Below are 26644 nucleotides of genomic sequence, written 5' to 3'. Positions count from 1 at the left end.
GCCTGTGACAGAATATGAAAGAAGTTCTCACCCTTAAAACCAGCAGCATTGGTTTTCCAGTCATTAGCGTTCAAATGTCCCGCACGGGAAGTCCTGACAATAACATGCTGTACGTCTCTCCAGGTCAGAAACGGACTGGGGAAAGACAAGGTAAGAATCATTGTACCAAAAAAAAAAAAAGATGGGGGAAGCAGAGAGTCACAAGCAAATTAAAAAAGCAAAATCAAAATGGCAAAGTACTAAAAACAAAGGGTCAGAGATTTGGGTTTGGGATAACCAAATGCCAAATGCCGCTCTTGTTCTCAACATGGAGAAGTGACATTAGTCTGTGGGAGGCAGAAAATGTAACCTTAAACTGAAGAAATAATAAGACTGTAGTCAGGGTAACTTAGTTTTTTAAAAGGGTGAGCATTTCCAGTTTCCTCAACAAAATGGCTGCCTACTATGGTGCTGTGGTTCTTTGTATAAAAGCTTGGATAATCATCAGATTACAGTAAGCTAAAATCAAAACAGAAGGCCTCTGAAACGTTTCTTCTTTAATCATTGAATAGTTCGGTAATTGAGTTGCAATTTACCAAAAGAACTTAGCAATGTTTAACCTTCTATGCATACATATGTGGGATATGGAAAAATCTCAACGAAACAGCATCCCAATTTTCAGCATTTTTAAGGAAGAGAACATGGTACAGAACCCAAAGCTGGGCTCCAAGGCACAGACAGCTATAAGAGTATTCTTAATTTGCAATGGGTAGTTATTATAGTGTGTTCTTAGACACCTAGTTCTTATGGCTACTAGCACTGAAGAACACAAAAGAGACTACTGAGCAGGAGATACTTTCATTGGAGAACTGCAATGCTAATCATAATCACACAGAAACAAATCCAAGCACATACACACAGACTTTTATTCCCTTTCATAGACTATGTATATACTCGAAGACATTTGACTCAGCGCATGCATGCAATTCTAATCAGGATACTTATTTCATTCAGTCTTGAATTCTGAGGTGTGCTGATCTTTTACTTAACTAAGAAATATGACAATTTTCATGCAGCATGTGCAGCCATTTTATTTGTTTCTCACCAGCTACCTTCACTTCAGCAGTAATATTTGCAAAGGATGGGAGAGAAGATTTAGGGAAGAGGAGAAAATTACTCACTACCTGCCTTGAGGTGTGATGGGGCTTGGGGTAGTCTTTCTGCACTCTCTTTTGTAGGTGTATGGACATTGGGGTCTTTCGGGCAGAGGGAGAACTTGATATCTTAATTGTACCTAATTTTTCATGATAGGGCCTGTATGTTTCTTCACTTTATACTACATTTTTTTCCCTATCATACTCACCACATCTATGTTTTTTAGGGTGGTCAGGGCAGCCTTCTAGTAAGAAGGGGTCTAGTGATCAGATTCTGGCTCCTTCATTTTCTATGTGAAATTAACCTCTCAAAGTCTTAGTATCCCCACTTAGAACATGGATGCTAATATCTGCTTTATGTCGTTGTACTGATTGAATCAGTTAAAATAATGCCAAGTACTTAACCTTGTGCCTGGTGCATAATAAGCTATTAAGAAGTGGTAGACAGCAAAGCATTTTGCTAAAATTTGCAGCCACAGCTCTTATTTGGTGGCTTGAATATGAAAGAAATGGGGAAAGAAAAGTACTATTGAGTTCTGATACTTTTTCTGTTACGGTCTCAGATTGAAAATAAAAGGAAACTGAGTCCTGCCATTTTTTAAAGTTTCCAGAGCAGGTAAGACTGGATCTAGATAACTTGGTAAAATTATATTAACAAAAGAACTTGAATTGTGGAAATTAAATCCCAACTACATAAACTTTAAAAATATGAGAACGATGAAAACAGAATTATTCTTGTTTTCTTAGGATACAGCACTTGTTAGGAATCAATTTTAGAACCTGATAAAGCAAGAAACTTTCAAGAAAGGGAGGCAGGCTGTTTGGTGGAATCCAGGAGCAGGATGTTTTGCTTCTAAAACAAATAGCACGATTTGAGCCTTTGCTGACTAACACTAAATTCATTCACATGATCATTCAGTAGACTCAATGCACTACTGTCACAGAAATTAGAAAGTAAATCGAGGGATAATCCTGAATGCCAGTCTCAACATAAGATGTTCTAGCTCTGCCTAAGATGGTATGTCCTAGTTATTAGGGTGAAGGACAAAAATGACAAGAAAGCTTGGTCCAGAAAGACATTCTAGCCACTTAATTATGGTAAAACAGAATCCTCCCAAATGAACATGTTTTTATTTTGTCATGAGTAAACAGTGAGATACCAAAGAACACACTTAGGTTTGATGAAAATATCTAAATCAACCTAGTAATTTAAAAATAACATTTGACACACAGAACTTTCACATTTTAACTCCTTAAACTTAACTCTCCTTTAGGGAGGAGAAAAAAAGAAGTCAATGTCTCATGTTACCTGTCACCAGGGCAAGATTTCTTCAGAAATATTAAGCAAGAAATTCTGATCATTGGGAGATCCACATTTTCCCCAGTGAAGCTTAGCACTAAAAATTTAATTTTCATAATAGAACAGGGAACATTTACATTGATCTTATACCTTAAGCACCTGTATTCTGGCAGATTCAGGAAGCCTCCTGCATTCAAACTCAGACTGAAGAAATAAGAGTTACTTGTTTTCATGCTGAGTAGCAAAACCTAGTTCTTGGAGTGCTTGTAATTAGAAGGAAGAAATTAGCTTCAGGAAATTGGAACTACACATGGAAAAAGAAGGTGTTTGGATGGTTTTACTCTGATATTTGGTAATGCACAACTTCCAAAATGATCTAATTTGAAAATTTCCTGAATTTCACCAAATTAAAGTAAGGAAGATAAATTGAAAAACCAATGGACCTGGAATCAGTAGTTTTTCTATCTGTGGGAAGATAATTAGCTCAGGAAATAGCCATAGGTTAATTTTGCTGGACATTATGGTTTATTTATTGCTAGAATCCAGAGACGACTCTTGTTTATGGATATGTCTGATTCACATCTTACTTTTCATTTGTATTTGTACTCACAGGGACGATGCAGACGTGAAGACTAAGTCAAACTATGAGAGATCTCATAAACCATTTATAAAACAAATGCAGAGAGAGAAGGCTGAGTGCTCTCTGCAGGGAACTCCACAGTCCACAACCATAATTTAGGACTCCCTAATACCTATTTCTCTCTGCCAAGTATCTTGGACCCAAACTCCAGTGGCCTCTGAAAACTGAGACCTCTCTGATCTCCAAGAATAGACAAACTTATGCAACAAGAGCTTTGAAGCAAGCAACTATTGAGAGATCAAAAGTCTAACCCACCTGGAGAAAAGAACAACATCTCCCAATCCTGAGTCTCGTGACCACCACCCTATAATAAATCACATGTAGTTACGCTACACACCTCTCAAATTTCTTCCTGGAATTAACAAATGCCCTTAAACAAAAATATATATGAAGAGAATAACATTTATAAACACCTACAAGATATGGGTAGCCATCTATGACCTTTCAAACCAAGGAAATGAACATGACTTTCTCAGGAGTTCTGTATACGTAATCATTTATAGTTTTGCATCCTTTGCTGAACTCATAGCAATAACCAACATCTAGTGAGCACTTGGCCAGGGCCAGGCAGTGTATGTTTTATATGCATGATTGTTGCATGATATTGAAAATCATATGACGTGGGTAACATTCTTATTCCTGTTTCACAGACGACAAAACTGAGGCTTTGAGTTACACATAGTAACTCAAATACACAAGTAGTAAGTAGAACTAGAATTCAAGCCAGTTGGACTTGGCTGTATAACTTATGCTATCAATCACCATATAACACTATTTCCAAATGGATCCACAAAGGTGAAGCAGAGACACACATCTATTTGTCAGGAAGTTCTTTGACAAATGGATCAAAAAGCCAAGTATGGCACGTCGTGTCCTCATGGTTACACACACTTTGTACACATACTCTCTTTCTTGACTCTGTTGATTTTTGTTTACCATAGCATTCAGAAGATTCCTGAGTCTTAATCTGTTATGCAGGTTCCAAAGGCCTTTTACCCATTCTTTCAAAGGTAAACATAAAAATAACATACCAGGAAAATCATATGATTTTTATAATAGTTTACATGTATACTGTATGTCATAACATCAGTGTATTATTGCATACCATTATTGTTATGAACTTGTCATCTTGCCTGCCATGGACACACTTGGATGTGGTTCACAGCCAGGCTACGTGACTCTTCTCCATTCAACGAACCTCAGCTGAACCTCACCTTAAACACTTCTAGTTTTCTACTTTTCAGCTGCAAAAACAGCATAATTAATGACACTATCACGACCCAGTATTTGCATTACATTTTTACTCTGAGCAGTTCAGAGTATTTCACAGGCCCAACACAAGGTTTAGAAGAAGCAGGACATCTCCCAAGAGAGACATTTTGTGTTGTGCTTCTTGTTGGGCTAAGTGCAACCGCTAGCACTTCAATTAAAAAAGAAAAAAAAATCCTTCACCGAAGGGTTTTCCCAGATAATTCTGGGAAATTCATGTGTGAGTGCTAGAAATACATCTGTATCTGGTGGTCTTCAAAAACAAGGACCAATCTGAAATCTTGGGTGACTGACTCACCTGCACTTATTAAGGAGAAAAAAATAACCAACCTCCCACTCAACCCACCATCCAAATACATCCTCATTGTAATTTCGGGGCAGCTGATAAAAAAGACAACAGATACACATCTTATTACAGAAAGAGAACTTATCAATAAGAGGAGCAAGAGCTAGTCCAGATAAGGAAACTGCTTCCTAAAATAAAAGAGTGATTCTGTCTAATGAAATGATGAGGCCCAGATCAATGGGAAAAATAGCATGATCAATCAGCATCGCAAATATCCAACTTCCTAAATGTTCAAAACGAATTCAAGATGAAACTAGTCTCCTTCAATCCAAAATAAAACCACTTTTTAAAGATTATGTAAAATAGAAATAGAAACAAGCAGTCAGAAAATTAATGTCACTGTACCAATGCTAAAAGAAATCGGCAGTTATGGGAACAGATTCATGGTGAGCTGGAGACACAAAGATGAGGCAGAAAGTATTTAAAGCCTGCTGAGATAGGTAAAAACATTACTCTGATTGCAGCTAGTGTATGAAAGTGGTAATTCAAGAATAAAATACCGACCATCCAACAAAGAAAAACAATCTTCTTTTGTTAGGTAATGAAGAGCCCGAAAGGATCATCAGATTGTCAGTCCCATTGCGAGCAGGAGTATCCGCCACTGGGGGTGCATTTGTTTTGCTTTGTTTTGTGTTCTACAATAATTCAAAAGTCTCAGGCCTAAAATTGGTTTGTAGTATTGGAAAATACAGTTAATAATACCTCAGGATTTAGAAATGTGAGTTGTATTGGTATTATCCAAATACCCACTTATGATTCCTCCACACCTGAACCAAAGTGGAAAAAATGAAAGAAAAGCAGGACCACACAAAGTTTTATTGTGAAAATATTCTAATCCCCTGGATTTACTCTAAACCAAAGGTAAATTTGGATTCTAAACACACTTAACAAAAGATAGCCCCTAATTTATATAGAAAAATTTTGTCATTGAAGCTGAAGTGTCTTTTCCTTAGAAATCCTGGCTTATCACTGCAAATACTTACTGCATGTAAAAGACAAAAATTATGTTTTATGCAGCCCCTATGAAAATATAGTATTTTGTTTGCAAGCTCAATAATCATTTCCTTGAAATACTTTGCTACATAAGCTCTTACAAAATAGAACTTGAGGAGGAAGGGTCAGTCATTTGAGATCACATGCATTGAAACCAAATTGCAATTATGAAGCTTTCCACCAGGTCTCCCTGTACACTTAACTCCCTCCAACAATTGTGCCCTGAATATAATCCTTAAGGCCTCTTTTTATTCAAACCCATAACCCAGAATCTAGTTCTGGCCTTCATTTTTACCCCAAGCTTGAAAACTGTTCAGAGTAGGCAAATGTGACAGTGTGAGTGTTCCTAAATGTATCCCCCTCAACCTGTGAGAAACTCTTGCTCACTTTCCCTTTTCTGCTCATTCTGTGGGCTGTCCCAGGACTTAGCATGTATAAATTATGCAGTTCTAGGCTCGCAGACTAAGTCCTGCAGGAAGACATGGTTACCCCCCTCATTTCTACTTCTCATTCAAAATAATAATAAATTTTGTTTTGCATTCTACAGCCTCTTAATCACATGAGGATGGTGTAAATTATGCTTCAGAGTCAGGAAGACCTAGGGTGAATCATGATCTCCTACCTGATAGTTCTGTAACACTGGACAATTTACTGAACCTCTCGAGGTCTCTGTTTCCTCAGCCGCAATGTGGAGAAAATCACGCTGTAATCTCTCATCATTAGTATGCTGTAATCTCTCATCATCTAATCCCCTCCCACCACCTCCCACTTCTCATTCTCCATTGTCCATCATCCCACACTCGACATCCATGTGCATACATTACTTAGCTCTCACTTTTAAGTGAGAACACGCAGTATTTTGTCTCTCTGTGTCTGACTTGTTTCACTTAAGATAACAGTCTCTAGTCCATCCATATTGCTGTAAAAAACAGTTTTTGTTTGTTTGGTTTTTTTTTTTGAGATGTAGTTTTGCTCTTGTTGCCCAGGCTGGAGTACAATGGCATGATCTCAGCTCACCGCAACCTCCGCCTTCTGGTTTCAAGCAATTCTCCTGCCTCAGCCTCCTGAGTGGCTGGGATTATAGGCATGTGCCATCACTCCTGCCTAATTTTGTATTTTTAGTAGAGACGGGATTTCTCCATGTTGGTCAGGCTGGTCTCGAACTCCCGACCTCAGGTGATCCACATGTCTCAGCCTCCCAAAGTGCTGGGATTACAGGCATGAGCCACCGCGCCCAGCTGATTTCATTTTTTTATGGCTGAATTATTATGCCTATTTTAGAAACTCCTGGTTTAGTGTATCAATTCCTAGCAGTCTTTCTAATTATTAGACATCATCGATAGGAATAAAAAATATTTTAAAAATTACACCACACACACACACACACACACACATACACACACACAGGAAAAGATCAACAAAGACTAACAGAAATCTATTACAAAAATTTTGAAGTATTTCAAAAAAACTTATGAGCTAATGTGACTATGAGGAAAATAATTTTTAACTTTCTTTTTCATTGTCTCCCTCTATTATATATCTTGGGATGTCAAAATGCTATCTTTCCAGAATCCCTGATAATAAGGGGTACACAGGAGACAGAGTTCTGACTAATAAAGTCTACTGGGCATTTCTGAGAAAACTTTGCTTTCCTGCTATAAAGATTGCTAGTCCTGCATCATTTTGTCCTTTCTCCTTTTATTTGGAATGTGGATATAATGATTGGAGCTGCAGCAACCATTTGGAAAAGAACAACAAAAAACCCCACACAGACCTTGGCCTTGGAAGCCTTGAGCTTCTTTGGACTTGGTAGCCTGAGCTTGGTAGCCCTGAGTCAATATCTTGACTGCTAACTCGTGGATTTTTTTCTTGTACAACCCTCTTTCTTACTACTGAAGACATTTCCTAAAAGATGTATCTCCAAAAGTATGGAGTAGTAGATGGCATGTATTGAAAGCTTCTTACTGTGTGCCAGGCATACACACTATCAAAAGTATTCTATATTCATTATTTCATCTATTCTTCATGACAGTCCTGTGAGACAAATACTGTTATTACTTTCATTTCCAAAATAAGAACATCAAAGCAGAGAAAGTCTAATGATCTTCCTCAAAGTCATACAATTAGCCACAGTTGAGACTGGCCCAGGCAGCCAGATTCTAGAGCCTCAGCTCTGACCCTCGCTACCCGCACTGTCTTGGACTGGAGAGGCGCGTGATGGAGAGTCAGGTTAATGGTGTTTGTAGGGATTGGACGTTCAGCCTCTAGTTTTGTCAGAAGCGGGAGGAAATGATCCTCTCACTTCAGAGGGATCTCTGCTAGAATCTCAGAATTGGACAGGGAGGTTTATCCCTCATCCCATCCTTCAACGGCAGATTTGAGTAGGTCTGTGCTTGGAGGCTAAGCAGAGCAAGGACATAGCCACAGCCTTTCTGTAGCCAGTTTTTTTTTTTAATTGAGAATGAATAATTTTTTTAAACAAAGGAAAGAATGGAAACAAAGAAAGGAAAAGGAAAAGAAGGAAAAAGAAACGTAAGAGGAGAGTATAGGGAAAGGAAAAAGAAGTGGTGAGAAAAAAGAAGAGTCTAGACTAGAAGAATAACAATAATATGGAGCTTATGGAAAACACAGTGCAGGGAAAATGAATCAACCAAGCAATAAAGCAAACCGAGTGAGAGTAAGGAAGATTATGAGGAGTATGAAGTGGTATTAGCAAAAGCAAAGGATGCATAGGAAAGAGTAAATTGACATGGACAGGTGGAATTGATATCATGGAAAGCTGAGTTGATGTGGAATACAAATGTGAAGACTTCTTGCATTTTTTTTTTTTTTTTTGAGATGGAATTTTGCTCTGTTGCCAGGCTGGAGTGCAGTGGCATGAATCTTGGCTCACTGCAACCTCCGCCTCCTGGGTTCAAGTGATTCCCCTGCCTCAGCCTTCCTGAGTAGCTGGGCTCTACAGGCCCACACCACCATGCCCGGCTAATTTTTTGTGTTTTAGTAGAGATGGGGTTTCACCATGTTGGCCCGTATGATCGTGATCTCCTGACCTCGTGATCTGCCTGCCTCGGTCTCCCAAAGAGCTGGGATTACAGGCGTGAGCCACTGCACCCGGCCACTTCTTGCATATTTTTAAGGAAAGAGATGACAAGGAAGACAAGACGATGGATTTGGAGGACAGGAAACAAACCTGGCTTCAGAATATTAGCTTTATCTTGCTCTGAGGACTAACAATTACTGAGTCTTTCCTATTTACCAGATGCTTTACTGGGTGCTTTATGTATGCTTCACTTAATGAACACACAACCCCATGAGATAAACAGCATTATTATTCCCCTTTTACAGGTGTGGAAACTAAGGCTTAGAAAGGTTAACTTTCTCAAAGCCGTGTAACTAGTAAGAAGCAGAACAGGAATTTGAAGGCAGGTTTCTCATATACTTCAGGCCCAGGCTCTGAAGCTCTGTGGTGATCTTCGCCACTAATCAAAGTCACATTTGATTAAAAATGTTCAAGGCGGGCTAAAAATACTTAATGTTTTCCAGGACATATTAATGAAAAGAGTTGCATCCCTTAGACTAGTCCTAAAATATATACGTTTTCATTACAATACAAATGAAAAAAATCCTAAAACTAAGCAAAACAGGACTTCTAGTTAAAGACTTTCTCTGCAAAGCTAATTTTAGAAGATAATAAAAGAACAGTTAAAGTGATTTAAAAGAAATAAACCCAAGAATTTTACACTAGACTTGTCGTCCTTCATGAGTGAATACAGAAGACATATTTGCAGGATTGAGAAAACTGACCGTCAACAAATACAGACTCTGAAGATCAAAATAAAATAAATAATTTAAAGTTTTATTTTGATTTATGAATAACTCAAAATTTAAAACTGTAAAATGTGTAGTTGTTATTAGAAAAGACCTGATGATGACTCCAAAATAAATTGAACAGAATTAAGACTTAATAATTGTTTTAAAAGAATTCTTCTGGGGATAAAAAATAATAAAAAATAAATTAACAAAAATGGTCTGTTGCAGAAATCCAAATTATGGTATTAAAGATAGGGAAATAAGTAGATGAGGGCATTAAAGTAAATGTAAGCCACGTTTATATAGCAAGGAGTCAAAGGTGATAACTCTTCTATTACAAAATACATTTATTTTAAAATACGGCTTTATTTACAACTATCTATAAAATATGAAAACTAAAAATTAAATAATAGACATAGATTTTTTTCCCTTGCACAAAACATATACAAAGATTCATGAATGGGAGAATTCATTGCAAATAATATAACGTTTTAGATTCAAAAACACTTAAAAGGACAAAAAGTTGAATTTGTTGACAAAGTGCTATGTAAAATAAAGATGTAACAGCATGACATTTGTGCATCAAAATGGATGAATCAAAGACTTCAAGAAAAAAAAAGTAGGCCGGGTGTAGTGGCTCAGGCCTGTAATCCCAGCACTTTGAGAGGCCATGGTGGGTGGATCACTTGAGGTCAGGAGTTCAAAACCAGCCTGGCCAACATGATGAAACCCCATCTCTACTAAAAATAATAATAATAAAAATAGCCAGGCATAGTGGCGGGTGCCTGTAATCCCAGCTACTCGGAAGGCTGAGACAGGAGAATAGCTTGAACCTGGGAGGTGAAGGTTGGAGGTTGCAGTGAGCCGAGATCGCACCACTACACTCCAGCCTGGGCAACAGGAGCAAAATTCTATCTCAATTAAAAAAAAAAAAAAGAAAAAATAAGCAACTGATGGAAGCACAGTAGTGTTCAGATAATTTAGTCCATTTATGTCAGGAGAAAAACATATAGGATTTGTTTACATTATAGTTAAAATTTAATAATATTGAAATATATGTCCTACAAAGAGTCATTTTTTTAAAGACTTCACAGATCAACTTAAGAGTTTGTAAATGAAAAGTTGAAGCTACATTGGGCCAAAAGGAAATTTCAACAATTGCCCTAAGCAAAAACAATACCTCACAAAACACCAGTGTTGCTGATAATCTAACCCTATTATCTGATCACAATGTAGTGAAAAAAAGGCCAATAATAAATCTCAATAGCGACAAAGTTTAACACTTAACAGTACTTTACTCAATTGTCATTCTATCAAAGAGGAAGTGAAAATATCATTAGAAAATGACAGTCTATCAAAAGTGTGTTCAGAGATAAATTCACATCTTTAAAAAGTTTTATTAATATCAAAGGAAAGATAAATGAACCATGATTCAGCCACTAAGATTCATAAAAGAATGAAGAGGAAAACAGGAAAGAAATTTTAAAAAGAAAGAAAGAAAAACAGAAAAAAAAATTACTGATAAAGAAATCTCAAAACTGACCTTTGAAAAACAGTAATAAAAAATCTAACCAAGAAAATAAGAAGAAAACACTAATAAATTCTAAATATTAAGGCAGTCGTAAAAACCAATATAAGAGATGTTTATAGTATTAGAAAATACTGGGATTACTTCTAAAAATGGCTTTGAGGCCAGATGGTTTCCTTCAAACATGCAAGAACTCTGATCCCAAGGGTCTCTGGAGAGAAAATACAAATTGCAAAATTCCATAATTTATTTTGTGAATTTAACATCATCTGATACCAAAAACTTGCAGAGACAGGCCAGTTTCAAGGTCAAACCAACATGGGTTAAAAGCTTGACTCTCCGTTTACTACCCATGTTACCTTATAGATGAGAATTACATGAAATATACCAAAAGTATACTTTAGAAAATGCTATTTATCTGCTGTAGGTACACAACTAATGTTAGCTAGCTGCTGTAATAATAGCATAGAACACACATATATACACACACATTAGGTAGTAAAAGGAAATCTCAGAAAAATAAACTCAAAGACATAAAACACGCTAAAATGAAACCAATAGCATATTAAATAACTAAATCTGATTCATAAATATAAGCAGGGAATAATATTAACAAAGTATTATTCTAATAAATCATATCGACAAATCTAGTATGAGAAACTATATATTCATCTCAACAGATACGGAAACACCCAAATCTCATTCCTAATGATAATATAAAACCAAAAACGCTGCATAGGCATTATGAAGAACGTCTAAAAGAAACACAAACATTGACAAAAAGTGAAACAGAAGGTAAAAAAGAAAAAAGAAATCAATAGAAAATCAGGATCTAAGTGTGAACCCTTACTATCTCATAATATTTAACATTTTTTGAAGGGTTAATGTAATAGAAATAATATTGTGATGATATCAGCTTCCTTATTTTAGTACTTTCCATATACCTAAGTTCACTTAATCCTAGCAACAATCCTGTGATTCTGAGTTACTGACCCAAATTTCAGATGAAGAAACTCCAACTAAACAAGGTTAAGAAATACTTCCACTTGCTCAAGGCCATCCAGGAAACAATAGTAGAGGCAGGATTGGAACAGAAGTTAGCTTGACTCCAAAATCTGAACTTATAATGACTAATTTGTACCACTATCCAATAAGAACAAATATGAAAAATTATTAAAAATAAACAAGTATTACTATCATCAGATGCTATGAATATATTCTGAAAAAAAAAACAAGAAAATCAGCTATAATATAATGTGAGTTAAAGGACCGAGAGATAAGAAAAACATACAAAAATAATGGCTCTGTTATAGATAAGCAATAATCAGTTAAAGACATAATGGTAATAGCAAAACAAACAAATATTTGCTATTCCAAAAAATAAGTCTGAAAAACTATGAAACTAAGGACAAGTCTGATACATTAATATGCCAATAAAAAGAAGATCTAAACAATGTAGAAAGATTTTCTTGATTGGGAAAACTTGTGAAGAAGCCAAGATTTACACAATTGTTATAAATTGCCACTGGGATTGTTTTTGGAACACAAAAGGCTGGTTCTAAATTTTACCTGGGAAAATGAACAAATAAGAATGTTTAAGAAAATGTTTAAAATATGAAGTGATTCTGTAATGTTTAAAGATTTGGTAGAAGATAAAACAGAAAATGCTAAAGGAGATCTTCATAAATGCAACAACTTAAAAGAATACAAAACAAACTGCTTTTGGAGGAGATAGATTACTTAACAAATGACATTGGGCAAATAGGATCCCTATAAAAACTCAATTTACATCCTCATACTGGACAATAAAATAAACTCTAGTTGGTTAAACTTTAATGATGAAAAATAAAACAAGAAAACAGCATTGCATATTGTCACTGATTTATGGTATCTAAAAATCAAAACCAGTGAATTTATGGATATAGAAAGTAGAAGAAAGGTTACCAGAGGCTGGGAAGGGTGGTGATGGGGAGTGCTGGGGGTGGGGCGGGGGGTAGGAATGGTTTGGGGAGGTCAAAAATAATAGTTAGAAAGAATGAATAAGACCTACTAAATGATGGCACAGCAGGGTGACTATAGTCCATAATAACTTAATTGTACATTTAAAAATAACTAAAAGAGTGATTGGATTATTTGTAACTTAAAGGATAAATGCTTGTGTCACGGATATCCCATTCTCCATGATGTGATCATTACACATTTCATGCCTGTATCAAAGCACCTCATGGACCCCATAAATATATACACATACTATGTACATACAAAAATATTAAAAATTAAAAACTCAAAAAAGAATAAAGAAAACACTACATGAAAATGCCAGTCATTAATTAATAAATGTTAACATAGGAAAGAGCTTCCTAGCCTGAGGTTTTTTAATCTGGGGTCCATGAATTCCCCTAAGGTACAGGAAATTCCTTGCCACATGTAAATCTGGACTCATTTAGGGTAAAACATACATAGCTTCATCAGCATATGTAAAATTCTCTAGGAGGTACAAAAAGATCAGGTATGCCTATATAATTGAAGATTTCATAAAGGACACATATATTTGACTAAATAATACTTTTAAAATAAATTTTAAAATTCCCTATTTCAAAACAATATAAACAATACCTAAAAGCAAATGAAAAATTAAAAAAAAATTTGCTGTAACTATGGCCAAAAGGTAATATGTTGAGTATATGCAGGTAAGACAAATATGAACATGAAAGAGTATTAGGTGATTAGTAGAGGATTCAAAGCATTATTATCTTTTTGAGTGACTTTGAAATACGCTTTTGAAATTCAATTTGAATATTAGTCCTTACAATTCAAAAATGTCTCAGCATCTAATTTCCAACAACTGAATGGAGACAGCACCCACAAAAACTTGAAACCTTCTTTAATCAAATCTTGCTGACTGCAGGTTAGAAAAAACATTATTTGGTTAAAAAAAAGGTTGGTTTAAAAAAACAAATGGGAGGGGAACAACAAAATGAACAACATGATCTGAAAGGAAAGCAAAATGCAGATTAAAGACATTAAAAGACAAAGTATGCAATATTTTTTATAGTAAACATGATGCCTATATTAAGAATATTTGGAACTAGCATCATAGCATTAGGAGTTATACTAAAAGCTTAAAACATGCTTAAAGTTGGCTGTGTAGGGAGACATTTGATTTACATGTCTGCATGATTTCTATATATATTTTGTAAAATGTGTTATTTTGATAATATAATTTAAACTTATATTAATTAATTTGAAGATATTATCAAAATAATACATCGTATAAATAAACACCTAAATTTTAAAAATGGTTCTATTGCTAATAATAGATTATAATGGTCATGGGATTGCTCTTCCTGGTATCTGTCAGTATTAAATAAATACTTATTTGCTTCTAAGATATTAGTGGCAAATGAAATCAGTAGAATGCTTGCAAACACCACTGTGATGAAAAAGGCTCTCAATCTTTTGGATTTCAAAGACTGGAACATTGTTTTTCAACTTGGGAATCAAAGTGAGATTCATCACTTTCATTGCTAAGTAAGGATAGCATCATTTCATACAAGTAAGAAAATGTTATGCAAAAACAGTATATATAATCAGAATGAGTCACTTTAAAATTACTTTTTTAAAATTAAAAAATATACCTTTGTTTTAAAAATAACCTACATTGCCACTGTTATTCACCTTTGCCTGGTGACCCCTGAACACTCTCACTGAATAGCATCTCTACAGACCAGATGGTTTCTGGGCAACCTTCCAATGTTACGATTCCTCAGACAAACTGATAACAATTGCTTTATATTCCAGGTATGGGATCCCAAATGCTTGAGAATTTTAGCACAATGAAAATTATAAAATTGAATACATCTGCTATGGAAAATGAGGCTATCAGATGTCAATTCCAATGGCACCTAAATTCAGAGCAATGAATAAAAATTCAGCATGACTAATACGATCACTCCTGTATCATACTCTCTCCAGGAAGCTCGCTATGACATTCTTTCAAGTTGTTCGTAAAGGTTTCCAATAGCTAAATGACAAGCAGACTCTGCTGAGAGCCCTTGAGAGACCTCACCTCCCTATTTTAAATCTCACTAGAATTCTCTTCCTTCGTACCAACATTCCCTGGTTGTGTACCAAGTTTTTCAAATAAATTCGAGTGCTCACTGAAGACTACATAACTGCATTCTTGCTGACTAGATGAACAATTTTAATCTGTGAAGTGATGCCAGTTTTCAACCTGTTTTCAATCATATACAGGCAGGTTTCTAAATTCATTATAGGAATATAAAAATTATGGATCATTCAGGTATTCCTCTTTATCATTTGGCCTTCTATTAAGGCTTGGTTGTGACTGCAAGCTCTATTAGACGAAAAAGCTAAGATGTGCTTAATGTTGCCAGAAAGCAGTAACTCAGTAAAAACTCACAAAAAGCAAGTGTAAGTTGAATCACTTTTATGACTCCAGTTGCAGCAAAAATGCTGTCATCTCTTTGATGGCCTTGCCACTTCTTTTCCTTATTTGCCATTATTCATCCTTTCCTACTCTTACCCTACCGTCAATCCCTCTAGCACAATATAATGCTTTGTTTTATTTTTTCCTTCATGCCAGATATAATTATCTTTAATCTCTGCCTCCCTTGACTGAAATGTAGGCTCTATTGGAGCCAAGTTCAAGGCCTCACACACATTTGTGCTCAGCTTACTTGACTGTTCCTGGCAGCTCTGGCAAGGACCATGCATGTTTTGTTCATAGATGTATTCTAGTTCTTAGCACGGTGCCAGGCACATACCGAACTAGCTAAACATTGCAACTATGACTTGTAAGATGTATTGCAGGTTCAGAAATGTGAAAAAAAAAAAGTTTGTTTCAAAATAAAGAAATTACGGTAACAAGTATGACTCAATAAATATTTCCTGAATGAATCAATCAAGATTTAAGAGTTTAAACTTGTTGGCACAATATCTCACTAACTACAGATACCTGAATAGATACCTATCCATACTTTTGAATAACTGTAGGGAAAGTTCCTTCTCTCCATTTACTCATTCATTCCCTTTACATTTTTTAGTGCCCATTTGTAATTAACCACGTCCAGTTACAGTACTTAACAAAGAAAGGTGATATGGTAGAATGGTGGGTTCTGGTGTCACATTACCTTGTATTCACCTTCCACACCTATCACCTGTGTGAATTCCTAACCCTCATTTTCCACATAGGAAATATGGTGATAATGCCTACCTTAGAGCACTGCTTTGAGGATAAAATGAGATTACCAATATAAACATTCAGCTCAGTATTTGGCATAAAGCTTTCATTGAAGGCTGACTGCTGTTTTTTTCCACCATTTTATCTCTTAATTTTATCTTTTTGCACTATGCAACATCTCCACACTCAAGGGGGGCCAATGGCAAGTAGAATCTTTTGGGTCACAAACAGGATGTCACTGTCTGATGTACTACAATCTTTACTGGTAGGGATGATACTACCAGGCGTCACAGACTTATTGCTTTTTCTGTGATATGCAAACAACATAAACTTTTACTTCATCTTAGTCACACATATGGTGGTTACTCAATAAGGTTCAGAATTATGAATAGAGAAATGAAAACTTAATCTAAGATGGTAAGAAATAATGCAATCTTACAAACATACAATGTCTTTCTTTTTGTGTTGCATGTTCTATTCCAGGTATTACAGTTTATTTCACTATGAATGTGCTGCTTGGAGCTTTCAACACATCAGATGTCATAATCATCTTGTTGATGTCAGGATGAATAAAATCTTACATGTTAGTAAAATGACATGTTTTAAATCTGTCATTTTTATTTTCCTTATTTACTTTTCTCTCCTATTGATGGCAAAATGCATTATGATTATAAATTTTTAAACAGAGGAAAAAAAGAACGCTGCAATCAGTTAATACAAAAACTAGATTCCAGTGTCACTAGGAACAATTAGGCTCTTCTGAGCAAATGACACCAAACAATTTTAACTTTTATATGACAAAAATGTCCTGGAAGTAAAAAATTATAGGGCAAGACAATGTAGCCATAGGCTAGATCAATTCAAAACTCAGCCCAAGAAAACTTGGCATATAAACAGATTAAGTTTGAACTATGTTTCAATATAGAGTAGAAGAATATAATCTGAGAATTTTCAAATACAAAAACAGCAATATTTGATGAAGCCATCCAATGATACATTATGCAATGAGTCTTTTAATACGCTTTGACTAAAGTGATTAAGTAGCAGGCTACGATGTGAAACTAATGGACCCTAAAAAAGTCATCTTCTCTTTTTCTTAGCAAGAGAAATCATATTTGATGGTATTTGGGGTGTTACCATAGGCACTATCAGAACAAAAATTTCCTGGCATTGAGTAAAATCCACAAACCCTCAAGAGACTAAATTTAATACTAAATTTCACATATTTCTTGTAAACTCACTAATACATCAGTGGAGTTTCTAAGCAATCTTATCGAGTAACTGCGTAAAGGTTAATTCGCTAACACTCTGTTTAAATTAAAAGACACAGAAGCAGATGAGCAATTTATAATGTAAATAATATTCTCTGTTTTCTTTTACTTTTTTAAAATGGGAACTGTCTCAGTCATTTATAGCAATCATGATCTCCGGGCAGGCACTTTTTGCAGATTAATTAACTGATAGGGAGGCTGGTGTACCGAAGGACAGTCAATAATTGCCAGAGAAATTTGCTACAGGTCTTGTTGCAAAATCTGTAGGCCCAGAGACTTTCTTGTACAACTGGATTTTTATGCAGCTTCTAATCCCCAGAATCCCATGGGAAGAATAAAGGGTATCTATTTCCATAGATGATACCACAATTTACTTGAGTTTAGCAAAGAAACTAGATCTTGATTTTTTTTTGCTTTTCCCAAAGGCACATATGTAATTCATTACCTGTTGGCTATACCTACAAAATATACATCAAATCTACCCACTTCTCTCTGTCCCCATTGCCATCACCTTGACCAGGCTACCCTAATCTCTCCTGCACTACTACACTGGCTTCCCAAACGGTTTACTTGCCTTGCTCCAGCACAAACTGGATATTTATAACATGAGACATTTCCAACATTTGACACTTGAAAATGATACTTGATCAGCTGTACAAGGAAAAGGTCTGGTGATTGCAACAGGACTGACAACTATTCTTTGGAAAAAGCAATCTTTATTATTATAGTAATAAGAATAAAATGTTTTTAGTGACTAATACATTTTTCAAAATACAGCTAAGGAAAAAGAGGCAGGTAACAGTCTCCTAAGAACTCTTCTGTCTTCAGTTCAGTTTCTGAGCAACTCAACTATCTAACATGTTTCTTAGTTTTCTCATATAGGGAAGGAGTTGGAACACACTGGCTACATTTCAAGATAATCCAAGGTGAGTGAGCCTGTTGACCAGGGCTTTTCCAGTTATAATAGACACCTCTGGAAGCTGTAGTTTTTGAAACCATTAGTTAAGGTACAAAGATGAGTCCAGGAAAAGTTGGCTTCTACATAATTTGAACTTGAGAAGGACTAGAGGACAGAGTGTATTGTCTGTGTGTATGTAGACATAACAAAGCTATTTTCATGCACAGTCCTGGCAGAAGGCCCGTGGTAACTGCTCTTTGGGTCTGGTTACAATTATTTCACTATAGGGAATAGTTCAGGACAGTACATCCCTTCTCTGTCCGCTAGGCCTCAAGTCAAAATGTGCATTGTTTTTACCTTATAAACCTTTTTAGCTCTCCTCCCTGGTTTTCTTCTAATTCTCTTCACCTTCTTCAGGCTGTGTACCCCAAGCATTCATACCAGAAATCTCAGCAAAATTTTAAGCCCAACATACAACACTCCAATACACAAAAAAACTCTAAGAGTGTATGAAAGGAAGGGCGTGTGGAATACCTGCTTCTTTACCCTTGTAATTGTGTGGAATCAGGGCACATATGCTTGTATTTCTCTCTGTGCAAGTACTTTCTAAGTTCTAATTGAAATAAATAAAACTCTCTTAAAAGGAAAAGCTTGGTATGCCCTCTGCAATTTTTTACCTCAATAAGCAAATACACTTGTGCTCCCTGCCCACTGCAGCATCTCATAGAGTTGAATGTGGCCCTCGGGAAAATTTTTAATGAGACATTTTATACTAAAATGTGTTTTTAATTTAAAAAATACACAGATGAGAAGACTAGTTTACAGGATATCAGTACTAAGATGCTAACCCCAATATTAAGAAATGTTTATGTCTATCCTTCCCATGTGGCCTCCCTTAACAGTACTCAGTTCTAGAAATATGAAGCACCCCTCGCCCCAGTGAGTACTTTAACTCAGAGCTGGCTTGTTCAAAACTCCAGAACCCTTCTCGACTGTCCCACAGTCGCTGTATCCCAAATATTCTGGTCATTTCCCAACAATTTTCCAATGCTGGAAACATGTAGGTAAGACAGATTATAATGAAAGGTGAAACAAAGACATAGAGTGGTTGATTCATCTGAATTATGTAAGATTTATATAGACGGACTTTTTAGGTTTACCAGAAATGCAGATGGTCAGTTTAATTTCCTGAGAAAATTTTCAAGATGGATTTGTGAAATCAACAGCATATGGTGTGAATCATCCTTTGGCTCAACACTTCTTTAACTTCTCACACTTTGACCTTTCCATGTCTCGAATGATCCCTTCCTCCAAAGATAAAAAGGTAGAGGGGCTTCCCTTGGAAGGTGAGAGCGGGAATAACATCATGTTAGTGGACTTCACTAGAAGTCCACTTCTAGCGAATGATAAATCAACAGGATGAGAGATGAGTTGAGGCAGTTTGGGAGAAAGAAATCACTAATGAATATCAACTAAAGGATTTGGAAGGTAAAAGTAACTAATTGAGCAATTGAACTTCTCTAGGACTCAGTTCCATTGTACAAAAAGTAAGGTTGGACTAGATGAATTAATATTTGTTGAGAATGGACCTTGTTCAAAACATTATGCTTAGGTGTCGTGGAGGATACAAATTTCTATGGAACCAATGTTCCAATTTGAATCATCAAAGCTGGGCATTTTTATTTTCATCCAAGTCCTGCACCCTCTACAACCCTTCCCCCAGAACGATTTCATTGACTTCCTTAAATAATTTGCATATATCTGTTAGTGTACATTTGCTTCCCTGATGAGAATATAAAATCCCCTGAAAGCAAGTGATATATAATATTTTATACATATTTGAATTATGTCCTGAGTAACTTAGTGCCTAGTATGATGCTTTAATTTTTTTGTAGCGTTCAATATATTTGTTATATACACATAAATAAAGATAAGATATAATCCTTATTCTCAAGGAATTTAAATTTAATTTGCAATAGGAGGGAAAAGATAAGTAATAAGGAGAAAGTAGATGAGCCTACCTAGAAACATGTGAATGTGTATATGTATGTGTATATATAAGATACCAGAGGGAGCTAATGTTCAATATGCACCAGGTGTATTTCTACTGTAGAAGAGCAGCTGTTATTTTAATTTATTTTCTAAATTTAGATCTAGATATATTGGGTTTTCTCACAGTAGGGTATTCTTGTGGCCTCTGAGATATGAAATGTAAGAAAAAGGCTTTGCGGTCATTTAAAGCAAGAATTTATAGGAGATTCTTTATACCAATACCCTTTTAGGAAGTTAAAAATAATTTCAGAAGTTTCAACCTGACTCAGTCCCCTTTATTTACCATTCACTGTATAGTGTAACATTTCTTGATTACTGAACATGTATTCTTCAATTTTCCAATGAAAGACCCTTTGCATTTAGAAGCAGAAAGTTTTCTTTGATGAACTTAATTTTTGTATTTCCTGAGTTGATGCTATTTTTACATATGAAATATTCCACCAAAATAAGCTTTCCTTTGCTAATAATTGCAGATGGGTCAGGAAAACTTTCAGTACAACTTATTATTCTGAGCACTCTGTACTTTCATGAAAGTTAGTTATTTTGACTTTATTTTATAAACAATTTTATACAAAACATCATTTACCAGCAAGCTCTTTCATTTTTTTCCCCCATAGGTCTATAGCACTAGGAACATATGGTAGGACCTAGATGCAAAACACTTTTCAAACATAAGGTGTTCTGCCAGGTTGCTAAGCTAAAATTAGTACAGCCATCTTTCATTTTGGTTTTTCATTTAATAAACCTGCTTCCTTTCATACTCATTTTATTTGAACTTTTTGAGTTAGGCTATGTAAAAAGACATCATTTTAAGCAGCAATAGCCCAAATGATATCCTATAATCACTGATTACATGTTCCCTATTCATTTAGCTGAAACACCAGAAAGTTATCAAAAAAAACCACACAAAAAAATCATACTATTAAACATTCTGAACCAATAAAAATGTTCTGAGGGTACCACAACACAAAAAATTTTTTCTCCCCTCTCTTTTAAGATTAAAGTATTTTTTCTTACTCTGAAATTGTCCATAATTTTTAGAAGCATCTTTGAGAGCAAGGAGGAAATCTCCCACTTTAGCAGAAAGGCAAGACTCATGATGAGACTGTCAAAGGTGGCTGTAGAGCTTAACACAACCCAAACCAAAGAGGCTCCAACCCAGGAAAAAAAGGTAAAGGAGAAAGATTTTCAGAGGAACTGAGAATTCTTCTAGTCTTGGGAGCAGAACAATTTCATGCAAGTATCTGCGAGCATATTAGAGTGGAATTTGTTGCAACACATATTCTTATACATCCTGTAGAAAAAGGATGGCCTGAGAGTCGTACTAGCTGTTACAGCAAAGTTATTTCTTTACTTTTTTTTGTTTTGAGACAGAGACTTGCTCTGTCCCCCAGGCTGGGGTATAGCAGCATGATCTCAGTTCAGTGCAACCTCTGCCTCCTGGGTTCGAGCAATTCTCCTGCCTCAACTTCCTAAGTAGCTGGGACTATAGGCGCGTGCTACCACGCCTGGCTAATTTTTATATGTTTAGTAGAGATGGGTTTTGCCAAGTCGGCAGGCTGGTCTCAAACTCCTGACCTCAGGTGATCCTCCCGCCTCAGTCTCCCAAAGTGCTGGGATTATAGGCGTGAGCCACTGCTCCTGGCCATTGCAAAGTTATTTCATGATCAAACTTGTTATGTCTGGAAAAAAGATCTGGATACTTTAAGTTTATCTGTTTCTATGTTTTGTATTTCATTCCACTTCTTTTTCTTTCTCCCCCACAACCTTTTTTTTGAGATAAGGTCTCATTCTGTTGCCCGGGCTATAGTGCAATGGTGTGATCATAGCTCACTGCAGCCTTGAACTCCTGGGCTCAAGGGATCCTCCTGCCTCAGCCTCCTGAGTAGCTAGGACTACCGGATGTATTTGTTTTCTTTTCCCTTAGTTTCCTGGGAAGGTTTTTGAATGGCAGAGAGGCCAATGGTAGAAGCAGCATCACAGAAAGAACCACAGTCCTACCCATGCAGGCAGACATCTGGAATGTAAGGAAGGGAGGCTGGGGAAAAGCTCAGGACCTAGTTTTCTCTAATGTTCCTATGACTGAGTAAATACAGTAATCTAGTGATATTCAGAGAAACAATAAATTTCTCCTGATAGTACAGGGATAGCTAGGACATGCAGTCAAATAGGGACTGGCAGACTCTTGCAGTTTTTCATTCAAAGGCTCAGCATATCCAGTTACTGAATGAACCCTGGCAGGCCATGCATACCCAGCGAGTAGGGCAGTGTCCTGAGTCATAACTCTGCCTAGAGCTGTGGCTTTCTCTCCTCTCTTCTTAAAAGAGTGTATCTTGTAGATCTTGCCCCTCAACTTGTGTTAGTAAAGGCTGAATCTCAAAATACCAAGGTTCAAGTGCTGTTGAGAAGTAATAGTGTAAGAGGAGATTGCAAGGGGTGGGGCTGGGTAAATGAGTGAGGCACTTATACAAGGATTAGGTTTAGTTTTAGAGCAACTGCAGCCTTAATGCACTGTTACTGGAGCTCCTCTCTTCAATTTCTTAGTTTTAGATATGTTTCACATTAAGCTGGAGGCCCAATGCTTATCGATGCTAATTTAATATCAATATCTGACCCACCCTTTTAGTACTCAGACCTCTTTCCCATAATTTTCAGCTTCACTTTACAGGCAAAGATTGGGCTGTACAACAAACCAACGGAGTTACAAAAAAAGGTTTTTTACTGAGTTTATCAGATAGTTCACCATCCATTTTGGCCCCACAATTAGAGTGGACTGTTAACATCTTAAAACACAGTGCATTTTCCAGGTAGCCTGTATCTTAGGAACTTCCTTCTACTCATCACAGTTTTGTCAAAAATAGATCTTTAAAAATGCTCAAAACGCAAAAGAGAGAGAGAAAAAAAAAACAATTCCAGTCTTTCAATGTGTTATGCAGTCCAAAGTGACCTTATCTCAGGTTATTTGAGGCATAAAGCAAGATTTTTGCATTTCAGCTTAAATCGTGATGAAAAGAACTGGTTTTTAAAAAAATAATAGTGTTATAGTAATATCTCAAACAGCTGAATATCACCTAATTCTATGACGCAATAGTTACAGTATCAGGTTGCCAAGTTTTAGTTTGAGATAGCCTTTGAGGGCGAGCATGGTAGAGGAATTCCTAATGTTTTTTCTTTTAATATTTTGTGGATAGAAACATATTCCAGAGAAACAACCTAGAATTTCAGAATAAGAACAATATATTTTTCAAAAATCCTGGGTAGAGTTCACCAAATTAAAAACACAGACACTTAATTGAGACTTCTGCTGCCAGAACACTTTAGCGAAAAGTTGTAAAGTGAGAATTTAATAGGATAAGTGCCAGTTCCTTGCTAAACCCAAACTTTTAACACCTTAAAAGATGTAATATGTTGAAAATGACTTCATATTTAACCTCGTCAAAAAGAAAGAAATCCCAATGTTCATGGGGGCTTGGATATCTCTCAATCTCCAGGCTTGGGCAAGAGGCCACCCAGAGACAGGGCACCATATCCAGAGCCCATGTCCTTCCCCCGGTTTCAGTCCAACACATGACTTAGCAATTTGCTGTGTCCACGTTATATTCAGGTCCAGCTGCCTTAACATAGGCTCTCCGTCTTACAGAGGGGCAGCTGTGAAAGCTGGGAAACTACCTGTGTCCTGAGAATGAACTAGCACGATTCTTTTTTTTTCTTTTTTGAGATGGAGTCTTGCTCTGTTACCAGGCTGGAGTGCAGTGGTGCGATCTCGGCTCACTGCAACCTCCGCCTACTGGGTTCAAGCAATTTCCCCGCCTCAGCCTCCCCAGTAGCTGGGACTACAGGTGCCCGCCACCACGTCGAACTAATTTTTGTATTTTTAGAAGAGACGGGGTTTCACCATGTTGGCCAGGATAGTCTCGATCTCTTGACCTCGTGATCCACCCGCCTCGGCCTCCCAAAGTGCTGGGATTACAGGCATGAGCCACTGTGCCCGGCCACATGGTTCTTATTGTAATCCCTGAGCCTCTTCATTATCCTTGTATTCCTTCTCTGTCACTGGCTATTGCTCTACTTCAGAGTGTAGCTAGATGAATGGGCCTTTCCCTTCCTCCCTAGGGCAGAGGTGCAGGGCTATTTTTAGAAAACCGCTTATATCATTAATTCAGTTCCTTTTTCTTATGATCTTCCTGCAGGGAGAGCCTCAGAGAACAGGCCTTCAATCCCTATTCTAAAATTGGACAGGACATGTTTGGAATTCAAAATTTTTTCAGAGATGATGCCCATAACATACATGACACAAAATCTCCAGCGGGGTCTGAGCCAGCACTTCACAATCAAATACATGAATATTTCACAATAAATGTTATAAATAATACTGTAAATAGCCTCAAATGAGTTTATGGCAAACTTTGCCAAAAAATGAATTCTAGTGTTAAATTTGCAAAAGAACGTTCAGTTTTCCTGGCATTTAGGATTTTAAAATTGAGGACAAGAGATTTTAGATCTGTATTATTAGGTTTTCAAAAAGTTAAGACAAATTAACCTATTTGTTCTTAGAGAAAAAAGAGATGAGGACCTATTTACAAATAGCCTAAAGGGGTCTTTCACAGTAATCTTTTTGACATAGAATTTGACTATACTGAACAGGATTTGATATAAGTGGGTTGTCCTCGTCCCTGGCATATTCTATTCTGCAGAGCCAGTCTGTGACTGTGCTATCGTCGTGGGATTGGAGCTGCCTAGTCATGCTTCAGAGAAAGAGACCAGAAATGGGCAGACCTAACCTCTCTGGGACGCTCAGGAACATTCCCAGACTAGAATAAAAACCTCAACAAGGCAAGAGAGTTGGAGCCAACTGGCATGCATGTGCTATGACTCCATAATAAAGTAATTACACAGTTTGATTTTTTAAGCATGTAAAACCAAAAACCTTATCTTCTTCTTAATATAGGGGAATTTTTTTTAAAAGCCCAAACCTTTTAAGTTTTAAAGGTGGGACTGGGAAGATTATATTCTAGGTTGTCATGCTAGGGGCCCTATACAAGGGAAGGGGTACGTTTTCCCTGAGATCAGGGGTTGTCACCATTGAAGACATATAGAGATCAAGGCTTACTTGGCTTCCAGGGCCAGTGCAATGATGCCTGCAGCCATGGGGGCTGAGGCTGACGTCCCAGTGTGGTTGTCCGTGCAACGCTGCCTCAGATCTGTAGTGATCTGGAAAACAAAGTGAAAAGTTTAGATCTCTGAGGCCAATGTGAGTCACCTGCAAGTAGAAAGAAATATACTCATAAAAGTAGAATGGGGGTATATGTTAAATACTTGTTTTAAATTTCTTGTTCCTACATGCCTGTAAATCATATCACTTCCAGAGAATTGCCTGTATAGATCAACTCTGAAAAGGGAAGGGTTTGGAAACTGAACTCCATTTCTGTTAAAACCAGGGTGAGCCTATGGATGAACACATAAAGATTGTGCAAATACCTCCTTAAATTCTGCTCTGTAAGCATCTTGCTTGCTTCTCCCTAGTGACAGTTCTGGTTAAAACTGAAGTTCTTTCCTTGCCTCAACATTTTAAAATAATCAAACACATTGTGTCAAATCCAGACACTGAGCAGGCATTGGCAACATACAGAATAAAAGTACACGGTCCCTGCAGCCCAGAACTGTTACCTTGGGGAACCACAGATTTCAAGCCAAAAGTATGCTCTGCCATAGGAAGAACCTTTGGTTGTGGACCTGTTTCTAGAATCAATAGAAATGTTGCATCTTCCTCAAAGATATAACATGGATACTAAAAATAAGACTGAAGCCAGTGTACTTGATATGCAATTACAGCACTAAGTGTAAGCTTGTATATTAGAGAAAATTAGTTATTTCTCCATTTTATTTTTTAATCAGAATGTGAGAACTAAGTCATTTTTATTCTCTTGGCTTAAATCCAGTTCACTTCAGCTGTGACGGAATAATATTACCATCCAGCAAAGGCAATGTTTCTCAACCTTTGTTTCATTATTTTCTCACTATGGAAAAAAATACATTAAATTTAAATTCTCCTTAAATACCATGGAATAAGATTCTAGAAACCACTATAATAGCTCTAAGATTTTTTAAATCCTCCCTCTTGGACAAGAATCCATTTTTTGCCCTCTTTGGGACAGTATCACCTCTGGGGGAGTATAGAAGTCTGTGAGAGGAGTTAGTGCT

At 36.5% G+C, this 26644-nt stretch overlaps 1 protein-coding gene across 2 annotated transcripts in view; it reads right to left on the bottom strand.

Moving 5' to 3' along the window:
* PCSK5 (proprotein convertase subtilisin/kexin type 5) overlaps window positions 1-26644 on the bottom strand; it is a 467874-nt gene that overhangs the window by 223216 nt on the left and 218014 nt on the right. For both annotated transcript variants that reach the window (XM_009244528.4, XM_063714247.1), the window contains exons 9-10: window positions 25554-25654; window positions 32-135 (exon numbers count right to left, since the gene is read on the bottom strand). In XM_009244528.4, the coding sequence (XP_009242803.1) occupies window positions 32-135; window positions 25554-25654 (205 nt within the window). The remainder of the gene's footprint in view (window positions 1-31; window positions 136-25553; window positions 25655-26644) is intronic.

The sequence above is a fragment of the Pongo abelii genome, chromosome 13 (genome assembly GCF_028885655.2).
Source record: "Pongo abelii isolate AG06213 chromosome 13, NHGRI_mPonAbe1-v2.0_pri, whole genome shotgun sequence".
Taxonomy (NCBI): Eukaryota; Metazoa; Chordata; class Mammalia; order Primates; family Hominidae; genus Pongo; species Pongo abelii.
Note: the sequence above shows the minus strand (reverse complement) of the source record. Positions and strands in the feature narration are given on the sequence as shown.